The 22,010-nt window shown below is 43.3% G+C and overlaps 1 protein-coding gene across 1 annotated transcript in view; it reads left to right on the top strand.

Annotated features, from left to right (window-relative positions):
• The window catches only part of JAKMIP1 (janus kinase and microtubule interacting protein 1), a 135,623-nt gene extending 115,622 nt beyond the window's left edge, over nt 1–20,001 (top strand). The window contains exons 20-22 of the mRNA XM_018561429.1: nt 9,457–9,522; nt 12,961–13,005; nt 19,762–20,001. Of these exons, the coding sequence (XP_018416931.1) occupies nt 9,457–9,522; nt 12,961–13,005; nt 19,762–19,794 (144 nt within the window). The 3' untranslated portion in view covers nt 19,795–20,001. The remainder of the gene's footprint in view (nt 1–9,456; nt 9,523–12,960; nt 13,006–19,761) is intronic.
• The last annotated feature ends 2,009 nt before the right edge of the window (nt 20,002–22,010 follow it).

Genomic DNA, 22,010 nt, shown 5'->3' with positions numbered 1-22,010 from the left:
CCGCTGTGACAACATCGCGCATGCTCATGACGTCACCATGCATGCAGGGTTATCTGATTGATACCTGCCAGTGGCCATCTTGGTGAAGGACATCGGCAGAGAGAGTAGGGGACGTTCAACCGCCAGGATAAGGTATGCCGCCGCATCCCCTCCTCTCTCCTGAAACTGTCAGGCTCTCGGTCTACGATTGAGTGCCCGACTTTTCAAAGGGGGTGACACCAAAATGACTGTCAGTCATTTTGTTGTCACCCCTCCAATGGTGTCACCCGGGTGCGGGCCTCACCCCCCCCCCTGCCCCCCTTGGGACGCCCCTGACTCTACCCAATACTTGGGTACACTGGAGCTCTCACACACTGGCTCTACAAATCGAGAGCTAAATGATCAGGAATCACTGAGTTCTCTAGAGCCAATCAGGAAGTGAGGTGGATCCTGACAATATTGTTGGGATCTTTCTTGGCTGCAGCATGGCTCTGTGTAATCCTTTGACCCAAAAGAGGTTCCGTCCGTTTTTTCTTAACGGGCGGACGGCAAGAGGTTAAACTTCAAGATCCTAAACATTTACCCTTGCAGTGGGGCTACCACCACGCTGCATGGGATAAGTGCTCACTTTGGTCTAGGGGCTCAAATAAAAAAAAATTAGGGCTGGTACTGAGTAAAACTTTCGTGTTCGATTAATCGAAAAAAATGTAATCGATTAATTTCGATTAATTATGACGCACATACAGATCCAACTACATTGGCCTATACACATACAGCACAGCAATGAAGTAATAAAATGAACTAGGATCACACTAATCCAGCACGTTATTATACTGAGTTGCCCCACTCAAGCGGTGGCCATATTGAGTGGGGCACGTGAGATTAATAACGTGCTGGATTAGTGTGATCCTAGTTCATCTTGTTACTTCATTGCTGTGCTGTATGTGTATAGGCCAATGTAGTTGGATCTGTATGTGCGTTATAATTAATCAAAATTAATCGATGTCGCTCGTGCAGAACAAGTTTCTTGGGCAAACCTCTTAGTTGTAACGAAACTGGAAGTCAGGCAGTTGCAGAACTCGATAAGTTCTCAGTGTTGACAGATCACCGGCCCAAGTGGCTCTGTCGGCTAACGAAGGGAAGGGGGGAGTAGTCCGGTGACCGATGTCCGTGACGTCACCGGATCTCCGACGGGACTCCTGGTAGACCGGGAAGCCGGCGGAGATGTGAGTGTTTTCATTACTGATCAAAATAATATTAATCGATCAAAAATGTTAACGATTAATCGGGTAATTAATTGTTAATTTCCGCAGCCCTAAATATATATATATATACCTCACTTGATCCTCAGTCCTGCCTGCGCTCCAATGGTCTAAGCCCCACTGATGTCATCACGTCTCATGCAGGTCCATTCACCTGTATTAGACATGAGGATGCCAAAGGACATACCACAGCCAGAGTGGATAGGGAGAGAGACGAGTGGTCACCACTGCAGGACTGAGGATCGGGTAAGCATATCTTCTGTATTCCGGGCCCTAGACCAAAAAGAGCAGATAACCCTTGCAATGTAGCTGTAGCCCCACTTCAGGGGTTATTTTTTTTTAAATAACTCGAGTTCCTCTTGAAATGTTATTAGCAAACATTGAATGACCCTAAAGCTCATAGGTACCAAACTCCAACATTTTAAAACTGAGGATGCTAAATTATTCCCTTCAAACCACCCAAACATCATAGCAAATTATATTTGGTCAAAGTTAGGTCAGAGGAGGCTTCTTTATTCATTTATCGCCCACAAAGGGGTGAGGACTAAATATCCATATTAATATATACAAATACATTCTGCACAGTTTGCAGGGCAGCAAAAAAAAAAACCCCTCTTAAATGTCATTAAATGTTAAAGTTATTAAAAGACAAATGTGATGTTTACGTCGAATACATTTGTGCTAAAGCCGCACAGCACTCTCCGGATGTACCTGCTGGGGTTGTCCTTAGTTAAATGTGATCAAATAAATTTGGGACATGCTCTATTCCAAGCAGCCTCTATGAAGAGGTTTCTTTACCCCTCCAGAGAGGTACTAAATCAAACAAGAGGACCACACTTTAATAACACCCAAGACTTATCATTGCTGCACCCTCACTGGAAACTTATATGGGGTATCTGTAATAAAAAAAAGTCAAGGCAACTGGACTTGCTATATTTTTGGTATGGTATCAATCACACCAAGTGTACCAAACTATGACCCTTTCCAGCCTATGAACACTGGTCCCTGTGTGTGTTGTAAAGTAGCCACCGCTCCAAGCTCATTACCGTGTTTCTCTTGTTTAGTTTACTAATATGCCCTGAGGCCAGTCCCAGTACTGGTGTCCTCGTTGGAACTTCTGATCCCGGACCTTTCCTTACAGACATGGAAAGCTAGGGGCATACACAACCTATATGACATTATGGAGGGCGTGTCGATTAGGGGATTCCAGGATATCGCTTCCAGATTCCAACTCCCTCAAAGGGAATACTATAGGTATCTACAAACAGCCCATCTCCTCCACTGCAAGACAAACCTACAAGTCAAACTCCCTTTTAAAGTAGTATCCTACTATACATCCACCTCCCCTCAAACTAAAGGCATCTCGTTTTTCTATTTACTCCTTCACAACAAACTAAACTTTGAGAAAAGTGCTCCCGTTAAGGCCTGGGAGCGAGAAATGTATGCTATGATTCCTGAACCTCAGTGGCTGATTTCTTTCAGGAAAATCTGGCGGGCCTCCAGGTGTGTAGACATGTGGGAATTGGCTCAGAAAACTTTGCTCAGATGGTATCTGACACCCTCCCGTCTAGCTAAAATGTCCCCGAACTACACTGCGGAGTGCTGGAGAGGTTGTGGGCTTACTAGAACATTGCTGCACACCTACTGGACCTGCAAATCCCTCACTAGCTTTTAGTTTACCAATATGTAAGGAGATTGTAGTCCATCACAGGAGTGAGCTTGGAGCGATGGCTATACACAACACAAAGAAAGGAACCATGGGTTTAGTGTCACTTTAAGGCCTGGTTCACGAAAACCTGTGACGTAAATTCCCGAAATTCGTCCAGGTGTTTTTTTTAAATACAGCTAATTGAGCCTTGCGATGATCGGGGCAGGATGGGGCCGCCGTAGGAAAATCGTCCGATGATCGCAAGGTATATGGGCACCTTTAGTATGAACGGGCCTAAGGTTTGCTGTAATATGCCCCCTACAGGTATATATATGAATTTCACTTTCTGAGAAAGGCTGCTGAAGCAAATCGGTTGGAAATTTAAAAAGTTCATCAGCCTACCACCCAATCCCCAAAAACGGCATGTCCCAGCCCCGACCACACAAATGTGACCAGCTGTGACATTGGAGTTGTATTACTTGGAAGCCTACATCTGATGTCCTATGCAAATCTGTACTGTGAAGTAGAATCAAAGCAATGTAAAAACAGATCTACCCAATCCAAATATAATATTTACTTTTTATTGTTTTGCTACCATTGAAAACAGCAGTGAAAATTAAAACCATTTGCCAAATTCTATTCAAAACTCCAACTCTGTAACAGAAAGCTGCATAAGATGTGAGCTCTTGACAGCCCCCCGTACTGGGACACTGCGGATAATTATTCAAAATGCAACGATATATGGGTAGGCAACCTGGACACTTCAGCTGTTGTAGAACTACAAGTCCCATGAGGCATTGCAACTCTCTGTCAGCCACAGGCATGACTCCCAGAGACAGATGCATATTAAGATTTGTAGTTTCACCGCAGCTGTAGTGCCGTAGTTGCCTACCTCTGTTCTATACTACCTGTTCTGTGTTGGATGTGATTTGATGTGCAGCCTCCTTATGCCATCAAGTGGAATCAGTTTTCATACTGTTATGTCAGAACAATGAACCTCCTGATTTGCCTGTATATATGTTTCCTAGCAGACAGTTTGTGAATTTGCAGCTCTACAATTAAAATGTCCTTAACATAAAAGCTTCAACAGGATGTGTTTAGTGATAAAATAAAAGCGATTGCCAGATTTCTTACCGTGGTGTTCAGGTGCAGCTCGTTCCTATCTATAGGTCTGGTGGACACTGTATACCTGTATACATATGGTATGCAGACACAGTAATCAGCTTAGCAGATCTGCCCTTGTTTAGTCAGTGTAATTAAGTTAGTTTGGCTGCAGCACGCCGGTCCTGGAGGCCTATTATAATTCACAAATGTCATTATAGCTGATAGAATAAAGAATCACCAACAAGGCAAAAAGTCTAGAACCACCTACAGATAATAAAGTCAAGTTGTCACTAACGTGCATGATCTAATCAGGTTCAGAATGTTTAGAATGATCATTACTGGAAAATATACAGGCAGCTGATGCTATGCACAAATCTTCTGTATAAATTAGGAGCCTTCTCTGTCCTCCCAGGACTCTGTATTGGTAAATTAGCCAGCCTATCACATTTAAAGCGGACCTTTACCCCTTTCACGAAAAATCACATCACCATATACTGCAGCTCTGCATGCTGATATGAAATTATCTTACATTCATTAGTTAAATAAACATATTTAGCTTTTACTTACAAATATTGTTTTTCCACTTCCTGGTCCTCTTGGGCATTAGTAATGCAATGTGCCCAAGGGTACATCTGCAGAGCATTGCTGGGAAATGTCACAAGATCTCAGGGAAAGACATTTTCCTCCCCTGAGATGATGTGCATGGTCACATGTCCTAGTCTCATGTGCCAGAGTTCAAGGAAGTAAATGGAGATAAATTAATCTGCCCTTAGTCAAAATGGCCACTGTGAGAAGAATCGGGAGGACAATAAATATATGGTATGCAAAGAATACACAACCTGCAATTATCTATAAGTATCTGTTTGTAGATTGTCTTTACTAAACATTTCTAAAGGTGTATTTGTTGTTATTTTGAAGATAAGGGTAAAGTTCCTCTTTAAGGAGTAATAGGGACCCATTGGAAGCAGAAGGGAGCAGGGACGGACTTGACTTTTCCAAGAAATGTGGAGCTTTGCATATAACTTTAGTTGTTGCTATTTTTGGATCTACCGACTTCTTGCAGGTTTAAGGACTTTGCTTTTGTATGTTTTCTATATTTTCCTGTATTGTCTTGGGTAGTAACAGGTTCACTTTAATGATTCTGTCGCCTTGTCATGCACAATATGACTGCTGGACGATCTTTTAGCTCCCCAAGACACACAAGATTTTGCGCACATTTATGTGCACGGCTAGTGTGAGTGGGGACTTAAATGAAAAGATTATATTAACATGCACATTCAGGCATTTACCTTCCACCATTCTACCCAGAAGCAGAAGAACCAATTAGAAACATGAATGAATATCACGCTGAGTGTCTGTCATAGCTTAGCGCTGTTATTGGATTAGGATTTACGCTCTTCAGCTTTGAAATAGTATTACCCCACTACGTAATATCTCTAATCCACCAAAAGAGGGAGAGGAGCCCATCAGGCTGGGGATCACCATTGTCACTAAGTATCTATCACACAATGGCTGATATATATACAGTGCATATACAGTATAGATATACACTGAGTGTCCAGATTATTATGACCACCCCATCAGTACTTCGTTGGGCCACCTTTTGCCTTCAATACTGCGGCGATTCTACTTGGCATTGACTCCACGAGGAATGATGCGAGGAATCTGACACCATGCCTGATGAATAGTACTGTCCAGTTCTGTGAGATTTGATGGTTGTGGAACCAGCTGCCTGATGGTTCTTTCAAATTCGTCCCACAAATGCTCAATTGGATTGAGATCTGGTGATTGTGTGTTAAAATTGTTATTGAAGATTACCTTTAGAGGACATGTGCACTTGTATTAAAATGCATACTAGTCCACCCTCCCCAGCTGCGACCTTACCTCTTGATGACAGTGTTTGTCTGCCATGAGGTGGGACTGTGCTGTGAGCCCCCATGGACTAGAATGGGGTTGCACTCCAAAGGTCTCTAGTCAAGAAAAGAGAGAGACTAGTAATAGAAATTAAAAAATAAAAGTGAGAGAGAGACAGACTGCCATCTGCTGGTCAAATAATAGAATATTCGATAGCCATATATTTTATTTTCCTGAATATTAACCTTATTGAATTTTTGTTACCTTTTTCAATATATTTGGACAGGTAATCATTAGATCTTGAGTCAGATATTGCCTCCAGAGGAAGGTGATATACTTGAATAAATGAAACATAAAAATGACCTGGTGAATATACTGTCATAATCTAAATAACAACAGTGCAGATTTTATACCTGGACACAGTAACAAAGCTTGTGTAATTTGCTCAGATATTGAATAAAATAAGCAGTTCAATTATTTAAAGGAAACGGTGAGAAGATCATTTGGAATTCAGTACATTTGAATTAAATTGCTGAATCCAATTTTTAAAACACAAGAAACAAATCTACAAAATGAATGATTGCATTTTGTTAAAGTCCCCACTAGAGAGATTTCCCATCTATTTCCTTTTTTATTGGCTTAGTTGCTATTTCTAAATATACATATTTAAACATTATAACAATAAATTAAACCCAATATGTAGATCTTTGATGGCTTTAAGTGCACCAATCTAGTGTATTAACAAACAACCCTCTACTGGAAATTATAATAACCTAATACACACAAAGAGGCATTTAAAAAATGTACCCTTGCAATGGTAAGGATTAAATGCTTGTTTTGTCTAGGGGTCAAAAAAGCAGATATACTCACCTAATCCTCGTTTCTGTGGTGGTCGGCACTCACTTCCCCCTCCACTCCGACTGTGCAAGTCAATATGCCAGAGCCTGGAGGAGAAGAGGCTGCAGAGACCGGTCTAGCAGCACAGTGGAACCACAGATCAGCTCAGTATATCTGCTTTATTTGACTTCCCTAGACAAAGGAAACATTTAAACCTTGCAAGGTGGGGACAGCCCTACTACAAGGATACGTTTTTTTAAATTCCTGGAGTTCTTCTTTAAGACGTAGCCAACTTGTTAGTGGCCAGGCTGCAGAAGTAGCAATAAAAGCTCCTGCACCCCATAGCCAGTGTGTGGGATTCCTGGATGGTTATCATACTGTTCAGTGTAAGACCTGGCCAGTGGTGTTCCTGGATGGTAACATACTCTTCAGTGTAAGACCTGGCCGGTGGTGTTCCTGGATTGTTCACTTACTCCTGGAAAAACTTAAAGTGACATTAAACCCTCAGATTTTTTAACTTAAAACAATACTGTAATGTGTGCCTTACTGTAATCCATGGTAGTTTCCCTTCTCTTTGCTGCTCTTCCTTTTAAATCTGTATCTGTTCTCATGCTGGGCAGAACTTCTGTTTTGCAACAGACGGCCTTGTCTCAGGAATGGATACACGGTGTCTGTGTATCCGTTTGTATAGGCTTGTAACCTGAGCCAGCACTACAGGAAGAGGCCCTGAGCTGAAAAGAGAAGTTCTCCCCCAGCATGAGAAGACATGAGGATTTAAAAGGAAGAGCAGCAAAGAAAAGGGAAACAACCATGGATTACAGTAAGGCACACATTACAGTATTGGTTTATGTTAAAAAATCTGAGGGTTTAATGTCACTTTAACTTGTTTCGGTCCCATGCTATTTGGCCTTCCTCCCACAGCATCTCCGCTGCTGTTGCCCGGCCAATGCGGCCACACCTTGGGCTCCTCCTCCTGGCTCCAATTGGTCTTGGTGGCCTGTTGCTTGGAATCATGGTTGCTGCTGTGATCCTGACTCTTGGCATTCTTCTTCTTAGCAACACCTGCAGCATTCTCCTCCCTCCTTGCCTTCCATGGGCCCTGTGTCTGCTGGCACCTGAAAAAAACCTCACTGGCCCGTGCCCGGCACTTTTGATTGCTCTACGTCCCTCACTAGCTGCCATTATTGTACATGAATCCTGAGCTACCTGTTATTTGAACCATGCCTGTGACTATGTCTCTTGTCTGCTGCCTTGAACAACCTCTTTCCGCATCCCTCTTGTTCTACCTGGTCAGAAAATATTTCATTGTGTAATAAGTCCTGGAGGAACCAGTTGCTGGGAGGCCTGCTTACTTTAAGGAAACAGGGCTGCTATAGGTGCAGCTACAATACCTAGCTATAATCTCTGACCATTTGTACAAGAGCGAGCATTACAACTCCTCAGTGTAAGACCTGGCTGGTGGGGTTGCTAAATGGTGAACATACTCCTCCATGTAGTACCTAGCTGGTGGGGTTCCTAAAAAGTGAACATACTCCTTCATGTAGGACCTAGCTAGTGGGGTTCCTAAATAATGAACATACTTCTCCATATATGACCTGGCTGGTGGGGTTTCTAAATCGAAAACATACTCGTCCATGTAGGACCTGGCTAGTGGGGTTTCTAAATGGTGAACATGCTACTCACTGTAAGGCCTGGCTGGTGGGGTTTCCAAGTGGTGAACATACTCTTCCATGTAGGACCAGGCTGGTGGGGTTTCCAAGTGGTGAACATACTCTTCCATGTAGGACCAGGCTGGTGAGGTTTCTAAATGGTGAACATAGTCCTCCATGTAGGACCTGGCTGGTGGGGGTTGTAAATGGTGAACAAACTCCTCCATATAGGACCTGGCTGGTGGGGTTTTTAAATGGTGAACATGCTACTCAGTGTAAGACCTCTCTGGTGGGGTTTCTAAATTATGAACATGCTCCTCCATGTAGGACCTGGCTGGTGGGGATGCTAGATGGTGAACATACTTCTCCATGTAGGACCTGGCTGGTAGGGATGCTAGATGGTGAACATATTCTTCCATGTAGGACCTGGCTGGCTGGAACAAGGGTGCCACCTTTCGTGGTAAAATGCCAGTTTTATGATCACTTTCCTACTTATAACATTTGCAACAAGTCCCAATATTACTGGTCAGTCAGGTAAAATACTGGCAAGGTTGCAACCTTAGTACCAGTGTACAGCAAGAATCCAGGACTGTTGGGGCCACTCCTACCTATTGTTAGTTTGTTGCTAGGCAATGCATTTTTTTGGGGGGTGGGGGCTTTCCTCCATTTGTCATGAGAGTATATTTACAAACTATACATAGAAACAGGTTTTATTTATCTTTCACACACACTGATTAGTTTAGGTTGATCTCTTTCCTATGTATATCTACAAAATAAAAACTACAGTTCTCCTTTTTCACTTTTTGGTTAAGATGAGTTAAAATCTCTTGCAGGTTTATATTTCCTTATGTATCCAAGCTGGGGATATTTCCTCTCACTTCCTGTTTGTTGTCCGGAATAGAAAGTGAGGTAAAATCCCATCAACGGTGGACACAGAAATGCAAACTTGGGAGAGTTTCTGACTTTTTTCCCCTCTAAAACCTAAGTATATGTATAACCAATGTTAATGTTTGAGACTGAAAAGAATCTGTTAATGAAAGTATAATTATCACCAGAGGAATGTTGTTTGTAAAGATCTGATAATGAGAATATTAACACGTTTGTTGTACCTTTACCTATCCAGAGAATCCGTGAACTTGAAGACAGGATAGAAGTTCAAAAGCAACAGTTGAAAGAAATAGAAGAAAAGGTAAAGACGTAGTGTCATTAGCCCATGATTGTATTAAGTATTCGGCTGTGTAGGTGATGTGATGTTTCTGGGCTTGCCGGTGTGCAATATACTAATTAAACTATTAGGATGCTCTGAGCAAAGCACGCATTTAGATCCAGAATTACATCGGTAGAACTGAAGCCAAAACTTTTGTTTTGTTTTGGATAGAGTAAGGGAAGGTTATAACCCCTGTTATTTTGCCTATTTGTGTCCCATTGGGGAGATTTCCTTTCACTTCCTGTCCGATGGCCACAACAGAAAGTGAGAGGAAATCTCCCTAAAGAGAGGGAAATCCCTGGTAGTCAGCAAGGTCACCAGAACTAGTGTTCCCATTGGAAGATGTCAAGAAACAAACCAAAAATTGATAAGCGCACTACTACTAATGTGATGCAAAAGAATATTATATGTGATGGTGTTCGGTGTGCAGTCTCCTTTAACAGGGAGAGGACCCCTGTGCATACAACAACAACAAAAGGAGCGCTACTACCTAGAAGTTGCTATTAAAACGATTCAATAGAAACCCAAGGTGGTATGTGTATGGAGAAGGGAGAAGGACTCACTATTAGAGGGAGGTGATGGTGATCCTCTGATTGAAGTTTGAGACAGTTGTCTCGTCAAAGAAGGAGTTCTTTCTTCTAGCCACTATTGCACATGGAACTCATTCTTTGACGAGACAACTCTCTCAATCTTCAATCAGAGGATCACCATCACCTCCATCTAATAGTGAGTCCTTCTCCATACACATACCACCTTGGATTTCTATTGAATCATTTTAATAGCAACTTCCAGGTAGTAGCGCTCCTTGTGTTGTTATTCCTGTTCTGGTGACAACCCAAAATTTGGAATGTTCTTTTACTTTCACTGATAATGGTCACCGGGACAAGTAGAGAGGGTGTAGCACCTTAAGGCCTCGTTCACACGGACGGCAGGTTTACACACTCCTCTGAAATGTTTTCCTCAGTAGGATTGCTTTTCAGAGTCAGTTTACAGGAGTTCAGGAGGTGATACTGCCACCTTTTTTTAATACCAAGGGAGATTTTGCATTGAAGTAGCACATATGGCACAAGGTTGTGCTGCGGTCCTACTGACTTCAGTGAACGCATGGCAAGTGGCACACGTAACATGCTGTAAAAATATTTGCCACAACCTTGTATTCCAGCCCAAGCAGCCGCCATATAAAATAGTAGGTGGGAGGTAAGGAGACAGTAAATATATACGGATCTGCTACCTTTTTTTTTTACATAACCTTTGCCACCCGTGTGAGGTGATGACAGTGTTACAGAGTGTCAGGGAATATGTATGACATGCTTACAGAACCAGGCTGCTGATTCCATACTCACATAGAGGTAAATGTCCTCAACGAACTGCTTCTGAATCATTCATATTATGTTCCCGACGGCACTGAAATAGACATTCTATTTAAAGAGAATTCCAACCTATACTGACAAAAAGTGCCACAATACCACTTTGTACTGTGATTGTTGTTAAAGGAGAACTCAGGGGAAAACTTTTCTTTACCCTTGCAGTGGGGCTACACTCACATTGCAAGGGTTAAATGCTCGTTTTCATCTATGTGCTAAAATCAAAAAGACATATTCTCTTCATCCTTGGAGCTGGTTTGTTCTTAGACCGGTCCTTCCAGCCTCTCTCCCTCTCCACTGCAGTGGTATAAGGTCCCGTGAGTCATCATGTCCAATACACAGTCTATAGGACATCGAGGGACATACCATTGCTGCAGCAGAGTGAGAGAGATAGGCTGGAAGGTCTGGCCTAAAATCCAACCGGCTCAGAGGGTCAGGTGAGTATAACTTTTTTATTTTTTGAACCTAGATGAAAATAAACACTTAGGCACACAGGACAGTATCGTGATCAATACACATCAGTATGATGGGGACAAGCAAATGGCACACTGGTCGGTATCATGATAAATACAGTCAGATGATGATATGATCAATACATAGTGATTACAGATCTACAGATTGCAAGTGGTTAAAAACAAAGTAGTTTGATGCCCCCTGTGTGGCCTTGTTATTGGGATGCTGCAGTCTGGATGACCCAGGTTCTCTTCCTCTTGTCCCTTCTCTCACCTCCCTTTGCCTCTTTGCTGCTCCTTTGTACCCACTTCTTTGTTTTCCTTTTGTACCTTCCTCTATACTCTGTCTTCATTAGGCTTTCTCTGTGTTTTCTGGTTTCATTCTTTGTTCATTTTGACCTACCGCTATTGGGTGGTTTATTAAGATTGGGCATGGAGTGGGCTAGTGGACCAGCTCCGCTCCATTGTTTTCCCAGCCTTAAAGTGATTCCTGGACTTGGAAGTCATTTTGGGCTCCCATTTGATGCTATGACTGCTCTGGTTTGAATGTACCGCACTATCCTGCATACCCAGGGACCCATGTGTTGTGTTACTGGAAAAAGGTTGTTTGTTACAATGTTTGATGAACTAGAAAGAATCCATGTTGAACAGATTTCAAGCAATTTATTGTACTTAGACGAATAGAGGATCATGTTTGTTAGAAGCTAAAGGTCATTCCACTTTGTACATTCCTCTTTGCCCTAAAGTGTATCTCTAGGTATAACCTTTATTCTTCGTTTTGAATACAGTAAGGAAGAGTTAGACCTTCTGTCAAGTTTTTTTTTTACTATCCGTGTCCTCATTGTGGAGAGTGACCCCTCTGTTTGTACTGGTGACCATTGTCACTGAGAAAGAAAGTGAGGGGAAATCCAAAATCTTACAGTCATACCCAGAGCAAAGTTTGAGGGGAAATCTTGTAATGGGGAACTCACTTGCCCTCACTTTAGGAGATTTCCTCTAACTTGTTGCTTTTGTGAGACAGAAAGTGAATGGAAATCTCCCCAATGGTAAAAAGACAGCACACCAAAAAAAAATGGCAGGGGCTTTATCCTTTCTTTACTCAATCCAAAACTACAATGTGGAATTGGCCAGAATTTCCCTCTAAATAAGGGGACTTCATAAGTGAAGTAGACCATGGCTGCCAATCAGCACTGACATTTGAAGCTTGAAGACTGTGAATAAGCCAGGCCATACATGTAATAATAGTCGTTCAATCATAGCTGTGATCATTTCACAATCATTTGCTTGAAATTGATGGACACAGCAAAGAAAATGATCTAATTGGATTTTCCTTATTGATCAAAAACATTCATTTGCTGATAATTTTGGTGATCAAATGGCCCATTTAGTGCACTCAGTTTATGAAAACGTTTGCTATGTCAGACGATCGTATTGTTCCAAGTATGGCCAGCGTAGGAATGATGCTCTTTGTTTTAGGAATATTGTACAAAGCTGTGAAACTTACTTCTCTGCTTCTCACTGCATTTCTTCTTTTTTTTCTTTTTTTCTGTTTTGTTTTGATCTTATTTTATAGTTTTTGTTCCTTTTTTTGTTTTTCTCACTAGCATTCATTCTGTGGCCTTGATGATCTATTCCAGCAAACAAATATGGTTTGTATTTACTAAACGCTAATATTATTTGATATTGGTGGTGGCTGATGTGGATTTATTTGCCACGTATTTCGTAATATAGATGGCGGCTGAGCTATTAAGATAAATGCTGCTGTTTGATACTTTTGGAATTGATGTTCACACTGTACCTGAAAGTCTGCTTAAAGTGTATCTGGGCATTTTTCTTTTAATAAAATGGGGCAGGTTAGAAGCTCCAGTGACATCTGTCTAAGAGAGTATTTCTTCTTACTTCCTCTTGCCTCTTATGACAAGAAGTGAAGGGAAATCTCCTCCATGGCATGTAAATGGCAGAAAACCTGACGGGTTTAAACCATTCCCTACTTTAGCCCAAAAAATCCACCCAAGGATGATATTGTAGTTCTAGAAACTGTATTATGGGTTGAATCACCTGCAAGCTTTTTAGATGTCTTGGGTGCTTCAGGTGCTAAATATCCACCTTTATATCCTTGCTCTATTTTACATTTGTATTACAATATATATAACAGAAAATTGTATACTTACCTCCGGTAATTTACCTTTCCTGGCTCCTCCTCATGTCAGCCTACGATGGGTCAGCTCCGCCCTATTGACCCCCCACAGGACCACGCTCATAGCAGTTAAAAGGGGGTCCCTCACCAGAGACCAGCGTTCTATATTTAGCTAACTCGTGACGGTCAATGGGGGGGGAAATATTGCGGCTGACATGAGGAGGAGCCAGGAAAGGAAAATTACCGAAGGTAAGTATATAATTTTCCGTTTTCCTGGCTCCCTCCTCATGTCAGCCTACGATGGGATTTTAAAAGCAATACACCAGGGAGGGAAAACCCCCAATAAACAGTCATACACCAGAGGATAACTGCCATATCAATTTCATTAGAAAGAGCAGCTGAAAGAACTGCTACTCCCAAAGAGGCTTCAGCTCCAAATCTAACATCCAGCTTATAGTGTCGCATAAACGTGTTCAGCGTGTTCCAGCTCGCCGCTCTGCAGATGGTATCCACCGGCACCCTGGCATAGGTTGCCCAGGAAGCAGCCATCGCCCTTGTGGAATGAGCCTTTAGGTCATGGGGATGGGAAAGACCTGCGACCCTGTACGCCAACGAAATGGCCTTCACTATCCACGATAAAAGAATCCTCGGAGGGGCCGCCAAACCCTTCTTTGAGCCGCTTGGAAAAATAAACAAATTCTTGTCCTTCCTAAAAGATGCGATCCTTTGTAAGTATGTGGAGAGATTTTCCACCAGGTCCAACTTCTTCCACTGCAACTTATCCACCTCCGAGATTCCCGTGGTAGGAAACGTGGAGAGCTCAATCTCCCAATTCACATGGAAACTAGATGACACCTTCGGAAGGAATGACGGTACCGGCCTCAGCAGGATACTGTTAGGAAGTTGAACTAAGAACGGCTCCTCCATGGATAGAGCGTGCAACTCTGAGACCCTCCGCGCTGAAGCAATGGCCAGCAAGAATGTCATCCTCAGTGTAAGATGCCACAGAGAGCAGGATTGGACAGGATCAAATGGCCCCTAAAGAAGGCTTTTTAGCACCAACGGGAGATCCCATTTAGGAAAGAACACTTTTCGAGGTGGACGAATCTTCCCTACTGCCTTCAGAAACTGCACTATCAAAGGATTAGCCGACCACTTCCTTCCTGTCAGGGCTGTAAGTGCCGACACGTGTACCTTCAGGGTGTTGAAGGCTAACCCCCCATCTAATCCCTGCTTCAGGAATTCCAAGATCCTGCCCACTGGAGGATCCGAAGGTTCAAAACCATGTTTCGTTGCCATATCGATAAATCTGGTCCACACTCGGGAATACGTCGTGTTAGTCGAACCCTTCCTAGCCTGCAGGAGGGTCTGGATCACTGACTCCGAGGTCCGCAAGCCCTCTAACCGATTCCTTTCAGCCTCCAGGCTATAAGGTGTAAGCGGGCCAGGCTCGCGTGGAAGAATCCTCCCTGTTCCTGAAGATCCGAGTTCATCGGGAGAGGGAGTGGGTCGACTATCTTCATCTGCCACAACAGCGGGAACCAAGGACGTTTTGGCCAAAACGGAAGTATCGCAATTGCGTCTTCTTGCTCCCTCTGAATCTTGAGAAGCACCCTCAGGATCATGCAAAACGGTGGAAAGACGTACACCAAGTGGAAGTCCCACCTTTGCGCCAGTGCATCCTGTGCTAGCGCCCTGTGGTCGTATAGGCGAGAGAAGAATCTTGGAAGCCTGCGGCTTTCCGCCGTGGCCATAAGATCGATGTCCGGAGTAAGAACAGAATGGCTCAGGGCCCATCGTTGTGGTCCAGCAGCCTCCGCCTCAATATTCTCGGACCCTGGAAGGTAACAAGCCGTCAGGTCCTGAAGGTTGTTCTCCGCCCACAGGAAGATCTGGGATGAAATGTTCAGCAGCTGCCAACTCCTGGTGCCCCTTGATTGGAAACATAGGCCACCGCAGTTTTGTTGTCCGACATTACCTTGACAGGCCGCTGCCAAAGGATAGGGGCGAATGCTACTAGGGCCTCCCGAATTGCCACCAATTCCAGAAGATTGGAACTTGCCGTGATTTGCCCCACCCATGGAGCTTGCACTGTGTGCTGCCCGCACACTGCTCCCCAGCCTTTGTGGCTGGCATCGGTAGTGACAATTAGCCAGTCCACTTCTCCCAGAGGCTTGCCGGGTGAAAGGTTGGAAGCATCTGTCCACCAGGCTAGAGACAGGCGAACTGCTGGGGGAAGACGAATCTGCTGGGTAAGGGACAAGTGATCCCACTGATCCAAAAAAGTAGCCTGGAACCACCTTTTGTGCCATCTCGCCCAAGGTACCACCGGTACCGTCGACTCCAGGAGGCCTAAAAAACTAATAGCCTGCCTTGCCGAAAGTTGCGGAGTTCGTCTGAGTGCCCGGGCTTGTTCCTGGACCCGTGAAATTTTCCTCCGGGGAAGAAAAACTCTCGAAATTGAAGTGTCGAACCGAATTCCTAGGTATTCGAGACTCTGGGATGGGATCAAATAACTTTTTTCTGTGTTTACCAGCCATCCAAATTTTGCCAGGGAATGGAGCACCTGATCTCGATGTCTGCAAGCTTGACTGGCGGAGGAGGCGAGAAGTAGTAGGTCATGCAGATAATAATAAATCTGGATTCCTGATATTCGCAGAAGGGCTATGTGGGCCGACAGAACTTTGGAAAAGTCCTTGGGGCCGTGGACAGGCCAGAAGGAAGGCAGCGAAATTGGAAGTGTCTGTCGCCCACTGCAAAGCGTAGGAAACGCTGATGCCCCAGAAATATTGGAACATGCAGGTAGGCATCGGCCAGGTCTATAGAGACCATCCAGTGGCCGGCTTTCACCAAGGCCAGAATGGTACCCAGGGACTCCATCCTGAACGGCAAAGGTTTGACAAACGTGTTGAAGAACTTCAAGTCCAGCACTGGTCGAAACTTTCCCAAAGCTTTCGTCACCAAAAATAAGGGGGAGTACACCCCTAGGCCTCTTTCTGCCACCGGAACTATGGCCCGAGAGTGCAGCAATTCGATTATATAGGCCCGCAAACAATTCCATTTCACCTGAGAGGATGGTATTCTTGTCTGGACCAAGACGGACAAGGGAGGTCTTCTTGCAAATTCGATCTGATAACCCCTTTGGATGATGTCCAGGATCCATCTGTCGGGAATGCTGTCCGCCCATACAGCCTTGAAGAGAGAAAGCCTTGCTCCCACCGGACCTGAACGGGCGGGCAAGCTTTCAGAAAGTCTTCTCACCCTGCTTGGCCCCGCTTGGCCCTTTCCTCTTGACGACTTGGAGAAGGAATTCTGATCCGACCTCCAGGAGGGACGAAAAAACTCCTTCCCTGGCCTATAGGATCTCGCGTCCTTAAACTTGTCTCGTGAAAAACGACCAGAAGGAAACAACTGGCGCGGTCTGCGTCTATCCTGGGGCAGTAATCCTGACTTGTCGCCCGACACCCGTTTTATCGCCTCCTCCAGGGTTTTACCGAAAAGGAGTTTTCCAGAAAACGGAATTAGGCAAAGACTCTGCTTAGACGCCGCATCCGCGGTCCATTGCCTAAGCCACAGAGCTCTTCTTGCTGTCACAGAATGCAACATGGCCCTGGCCTCCAGCTTAATTTGGTCCATCGCTGCCTCCGCCACGAAATCTGCCGCCAACCTCAGATTACCAAACAACAGGGACAATTCGGGAATATCTTCCCCTGGGTTGCATCGTACTTCCAAGCGCGACACCCAAGACCGAATAGCGCGAGGAACCGAAGTCAAGGAGACTGCTGACTTACATGCCGCACCTGAGACCTGAAAGAGCCTCTTTAAGTCTGACTCCAACCTTCAATCCATGGGGTAACGGAAAGAGACCGAGTCATCCAAGGGCAAAGCGTTGCAAAGCCGCGTCCACCTTGGGAACCGACTCCAAGACCTCCACGTCACTTGTCTTAAAGGGATAAAGCTCCCTGCCTTGCCACCTCGCTTCCTCTAGCGCTGGCTTCGCTGGTACCACTGATTCTCTCCCTCAGCTTTTCAAGTTACCCCTTATGCCACCACCGGCCCTGGGAATGGTCACAACTAAGTCTATATTTGAGCAATTCCTGCCAACTGTCTGCAGAGACAATAGCTACAGACCTCCAAACTTCATGTGGCCTTCAGATTGGCACAACAACAGTGCGTAGAGAGCTTCATGGAATGGGTTTCCATGGCCGAGCAGCTGCATCCAAGCCTTACATCACCAAGTGCAATGCAAAGCGTCGGATGCAGTGGTGTAAAGCACGCCACCACTGGACTCTAGAGAAGTGGAGACATGTTCTCTGGGTTGACGAATCCAGTAAAGGGGTGGCCAACTCAATATTGAACCCTACGGACTAAGATTGGGATGCCATTAAAGTTCATGTGCGTGTAAGGGCAGGTGTCCCAATACTTTTGGCAATATAGTGTATTTATACTTTTAAACGAGTATTGTAGTTGTTTTAAAGGTAAAGAATGCAGATCTAGCTGCAATTCATACCTTCTCTCCCCTGAAGACTCATGTCTCTGGGATTCAGCTCGGGTAACCTTCCAGGTTAAAGGACACTGGCCCCACTTCCTGTTAGTGCAGGGTATTATATAACCACTCCCTGGGGTGAACCATCACATCACCATGCATTCACTGTACAATAATCACGAAAAATCACACCAGCAATGCTCTTTGCATATAGTCCTGGTAAAGAGGCTAAGAAGAAGAAAAAGCTGTGTGATCCTATCCAGAAGACATTTAAAAAATAGTCAGTATTAATAAAAAATATGAAAAAACGCATGCAGAGGGGGGACTAACATGAAGAGGACATGACTGGGGGTCAGGGAGGAGGCTGGAATTGTTTCCTAATCCTCCATGATCAAAAAACCCAGCAGGGGAAAGTGGGACCATTTGTAATGGCTGTTGCAGGAACTTAAGAGCAGAGATCTCACCTCAGTGTCCTCAAGAGAGATAAATAACTTTTAGGTGGTTTAACTCTTCATCATCTTCCAATATCTGAAATATCAACTTTGAGTGGACTGATCCTTTAACTGCTACATGAGTGCATAATAGTAAAAATGAGCCAGGGCACCCTTTACTGTTGGGTTAGTTCAAAAGACAGATAGACAGACATAGCATTGATGTGGTCTATTAGAAGAAATAGTCTTTTCAACTAAGCTGCCTTCGGTAAAGTGAAAGGTAATTTGTTCCCGGGTGTAAGGGAGCCCAGTCACATGACCTGTCAGTCATTTTCACCAGACTGCAACTAATGCATAAAAATACAGAGAAGATCTAAAAATAACAATTTTACTGCCCAGCACTGGTGAATAATGGTTGGATACAGAATATGAGAATGCCCAGACACCCACTATGAAAGCATGTTAGCAGAATTCAGCAATCTTTGTAGTTCTGGAACAAGCAGTGTCCTATTTAAAGGGAAACATGTCATCATTGTGGAGCAAGGGATTGTTTTACAAAGTGCTGCAATAATTACTATAGTGATAAGAAACAGTTGTTCCACCATCTTGGAAAAGAGATATGGTTACTGCCAAGTCAGTTTAGATCAGCCTTTATCTACCAAGGTTTCTCTGGAGAATGTTCTCTTGTATGATAGATCTCTTGTATGATGGTGCCTGTATAGAGAACTAGGAACAATGTCACCAAGCAGAGACAGCGGCGTGGGACCAGTGGAGCCTCTCCTCTCTCAGGTAAGTAGCCACTGACATTGATCTTTTTAGATGTCTATAACAGGGAAATTCTTCACAATGACAATCCATTTATGGCAGCACTTTACTATACACCAATGTAAGGGTCATTCTATCCACTGACCACAAGTGTAAGGGGGCCCTTATGCCAATGTCCATCAATCTAAGGGGATAATTTTCCCACTGACCACCAACCTAAGGGGATTTTTCCCACTAACCACCAATCTCAGGAGATCATCTTCCCACTGACCACCAATCTAAGGGGATCATCTTCCCACTGACCACCAATCTAAGGGGATCATCTTCCCACTGACCACCAATCTAAGGGGATCATCTTCCCACTGACCACCAATCTAAGGGGATCATCTTCCCACTGACCACCAATCTAAGGGGATCATCTTCCCACTGACCACCAATGTAAGAGAACACTTCTCCAGTGACCAACACAAAGCTAGTCATTTATGCACTGTACCTTCTCTAGCTGTACCATAGCAATTAGAGGTAGCAAAGAGAACATGGCATTTACTACATGTCTCCAGTAATCTGTATTCTTTTTCTATTGCAGGGTTTGAAAAGAGCACATGGGGTGAACATCTGACTCTTCTGCAACTGCCAAAACAGACACACTGATCTAATTTTATTTTTTAATCATCGGACTGGCCTGAGCTGCCAGATATCTCTTTAAACTATGAGTTTTGTACCTATTTAGTTTTTAACTGGACTAAATTTGTTGCACAGAAATAGTCCCAATATTCAGAGACTCTAAATGGATGAAGGCATAGCAAATAAAAAATTCATAAATGCACAATGACATTTTCTTTATTCTCTGCATTTTCTGTATTATCTTTTTCTAAAATATGCACTTAAAGTTATTGCTGTTCTGCCTCCCCAGTCTAAGCATTGAAAGTGTGATCTCTGTAACTTGTGGTTGTGGCGAGATAGCAGTAACCCCAATTCAGTGAGTTAGTAGACAATTGGCTCAATCCATATGACATCTTGAAGAACGTTGAGAGGTTTAATCCAGACTGTGCAGATATTTACAACAGCGAACATTGGATAGGTCAAAAGATCATAATGTGATCCACTAAACAAAGGTCATGTGGCTGAGATGCAGACTGGGACATAATTAAGAAGGGTCTGGAGCTCTCTACACAGAGAAAACTGAACTTGGGGGAGGGATGAAGAAAAATAGTAGTGGCAGATAAAGTAAATAATATCACAATGCATGTGTAACATAACAATTGCCCCTTTTACCTTTTTGTGTACATTTACAAGTTTACTAACAGGTGTATTTTATTTCTTAAAATGAGTTTATTTCTGTTATATGTTCGGGTACCGGTATATTGGAGCCCAGACACTTCAGCGACTTTACATGAACTGAAAAACTTTTAAACACGGTATCTCATATCCCATCCAGACAGAGACCCTAAGTTACTAAAGTAATGGAGCAAGTTAATTTTCAAGGTTATTTTTCACTTTGCAAAGTGAGTTTTCACTGATCTGAACATTACATCATTTTTACTTGCACATGATTGGGTGATTTTTTTATTTTGTTTGAAAATTGAAAAGGGGCTTTGAATGTAAACATGCTCTACCACTTTAGTAAATAAACCCCATAGTGTCAACATGCTTGTATCCTAATTCTTACAATACCATTTTGTTAACGGAATAATGATAAAGGAAGATAGTAATCTAAAAACAATAAAAATGGTGCAAGAAATGTGCAAAATGCAGGAAATATAAAAGTGAGAAAGGTAGAAAATACTTGCTATCAGAAATTGGTCAAGTTTGTCTACATTTACTTCACACTGATCACATCATTCCTTAGACCACAATTTCTATTTGGGGCATCATGCTACATATCAAGCATATAGGAGGCCAGTGTAGAGAAGGGGTTGAATGAAAAGTTCGTCTGAAATCAATTTGACTTACCCACTCCCAGCATTTCTATGGCGGGGGGGAACCTCATGCAGGAACTGGGTGTAGAGTCAATAAATATATAAAAAACAAGATGCTATGGCCTAATGAAAGCTTGGATTCTATGTAAACCATAACAATTAACATCTCTTATTTGCTCCCTTTTGCTATAATAATTATACCAATGGAGAAGTTTTGTTATATTGATTTATACGTGCAAAAAAGAATTATTTTGTCAGAAATTCAGAACTATCCTTTCTCCTCAACAGTTTCCTTGTTATCTCAAAGAGTCGTCCTAGTTCTTATCTCAGACTACAGAATGTTTAGCTTTTATGACAGTGGTCAACATTTAATATAATCGGGGCCTCTAGTGTGGACCCTAATGTCACTAAAGGCCTACACATAATTTTAATGCTTAACGCTACAAAAAGCTGTCAAAGACTGCAGGCATGCAATAGAGAATGGTCAGAGAATACAGAGAGAATACAAGATCAAGACTGCAAGATCATAGAAATAACAGAAATGCTACAAGAGATGGTCAGACTGGAGACATGCTACAGGTGATGGTCATAGATTGTGAACATGCTGTAGGAATTGTTGGTACCTGGGGACATGCTTCAGAAAACAGTCATAGAGTAGAAACACATTATATGAGACTGCTGGAGATCACTGTTAGTACAACCCATTTACAAAGCAATGCTGCCAGGTTTGTGCCTTCTACAGCCCCATTAAAGATTCATTGTGCTACATTTGATATTTCTCCCAGCAGGATTTATTATATAAAAATTAAAGGGAGAAAAGCATTAAAAAATAGGATGGACAGTAATATTTTCCTTCACTGGCCCGAGTAAGCACCTGGGTAAGGAAAAAAACAGACTATGGGCTGCAGAGGCCCTG

Source organism: Nanorana parkeri, unplaced genomic scaffold (genome assembly GCF_000935625.1).
Source record: "Nanorana parkeri isolate BGI_ZX_2015 unplaced genomic scaffold, ASM93562v1 scaffold523, whole genome shotgun sequence".
NCBI classification, from domain to species: domain Eukaryota; kingdom Metazoa; phylum Chordata; class Amphibia; order Anura; family Dicroglossidae; genus Nanorana; species Nanorana parkeri.
The sequence above is the reverse complement of the archived record's forward strand: the minus strand, read 5'-3'. Positions and strand labels throughout refer to the sequence as shown.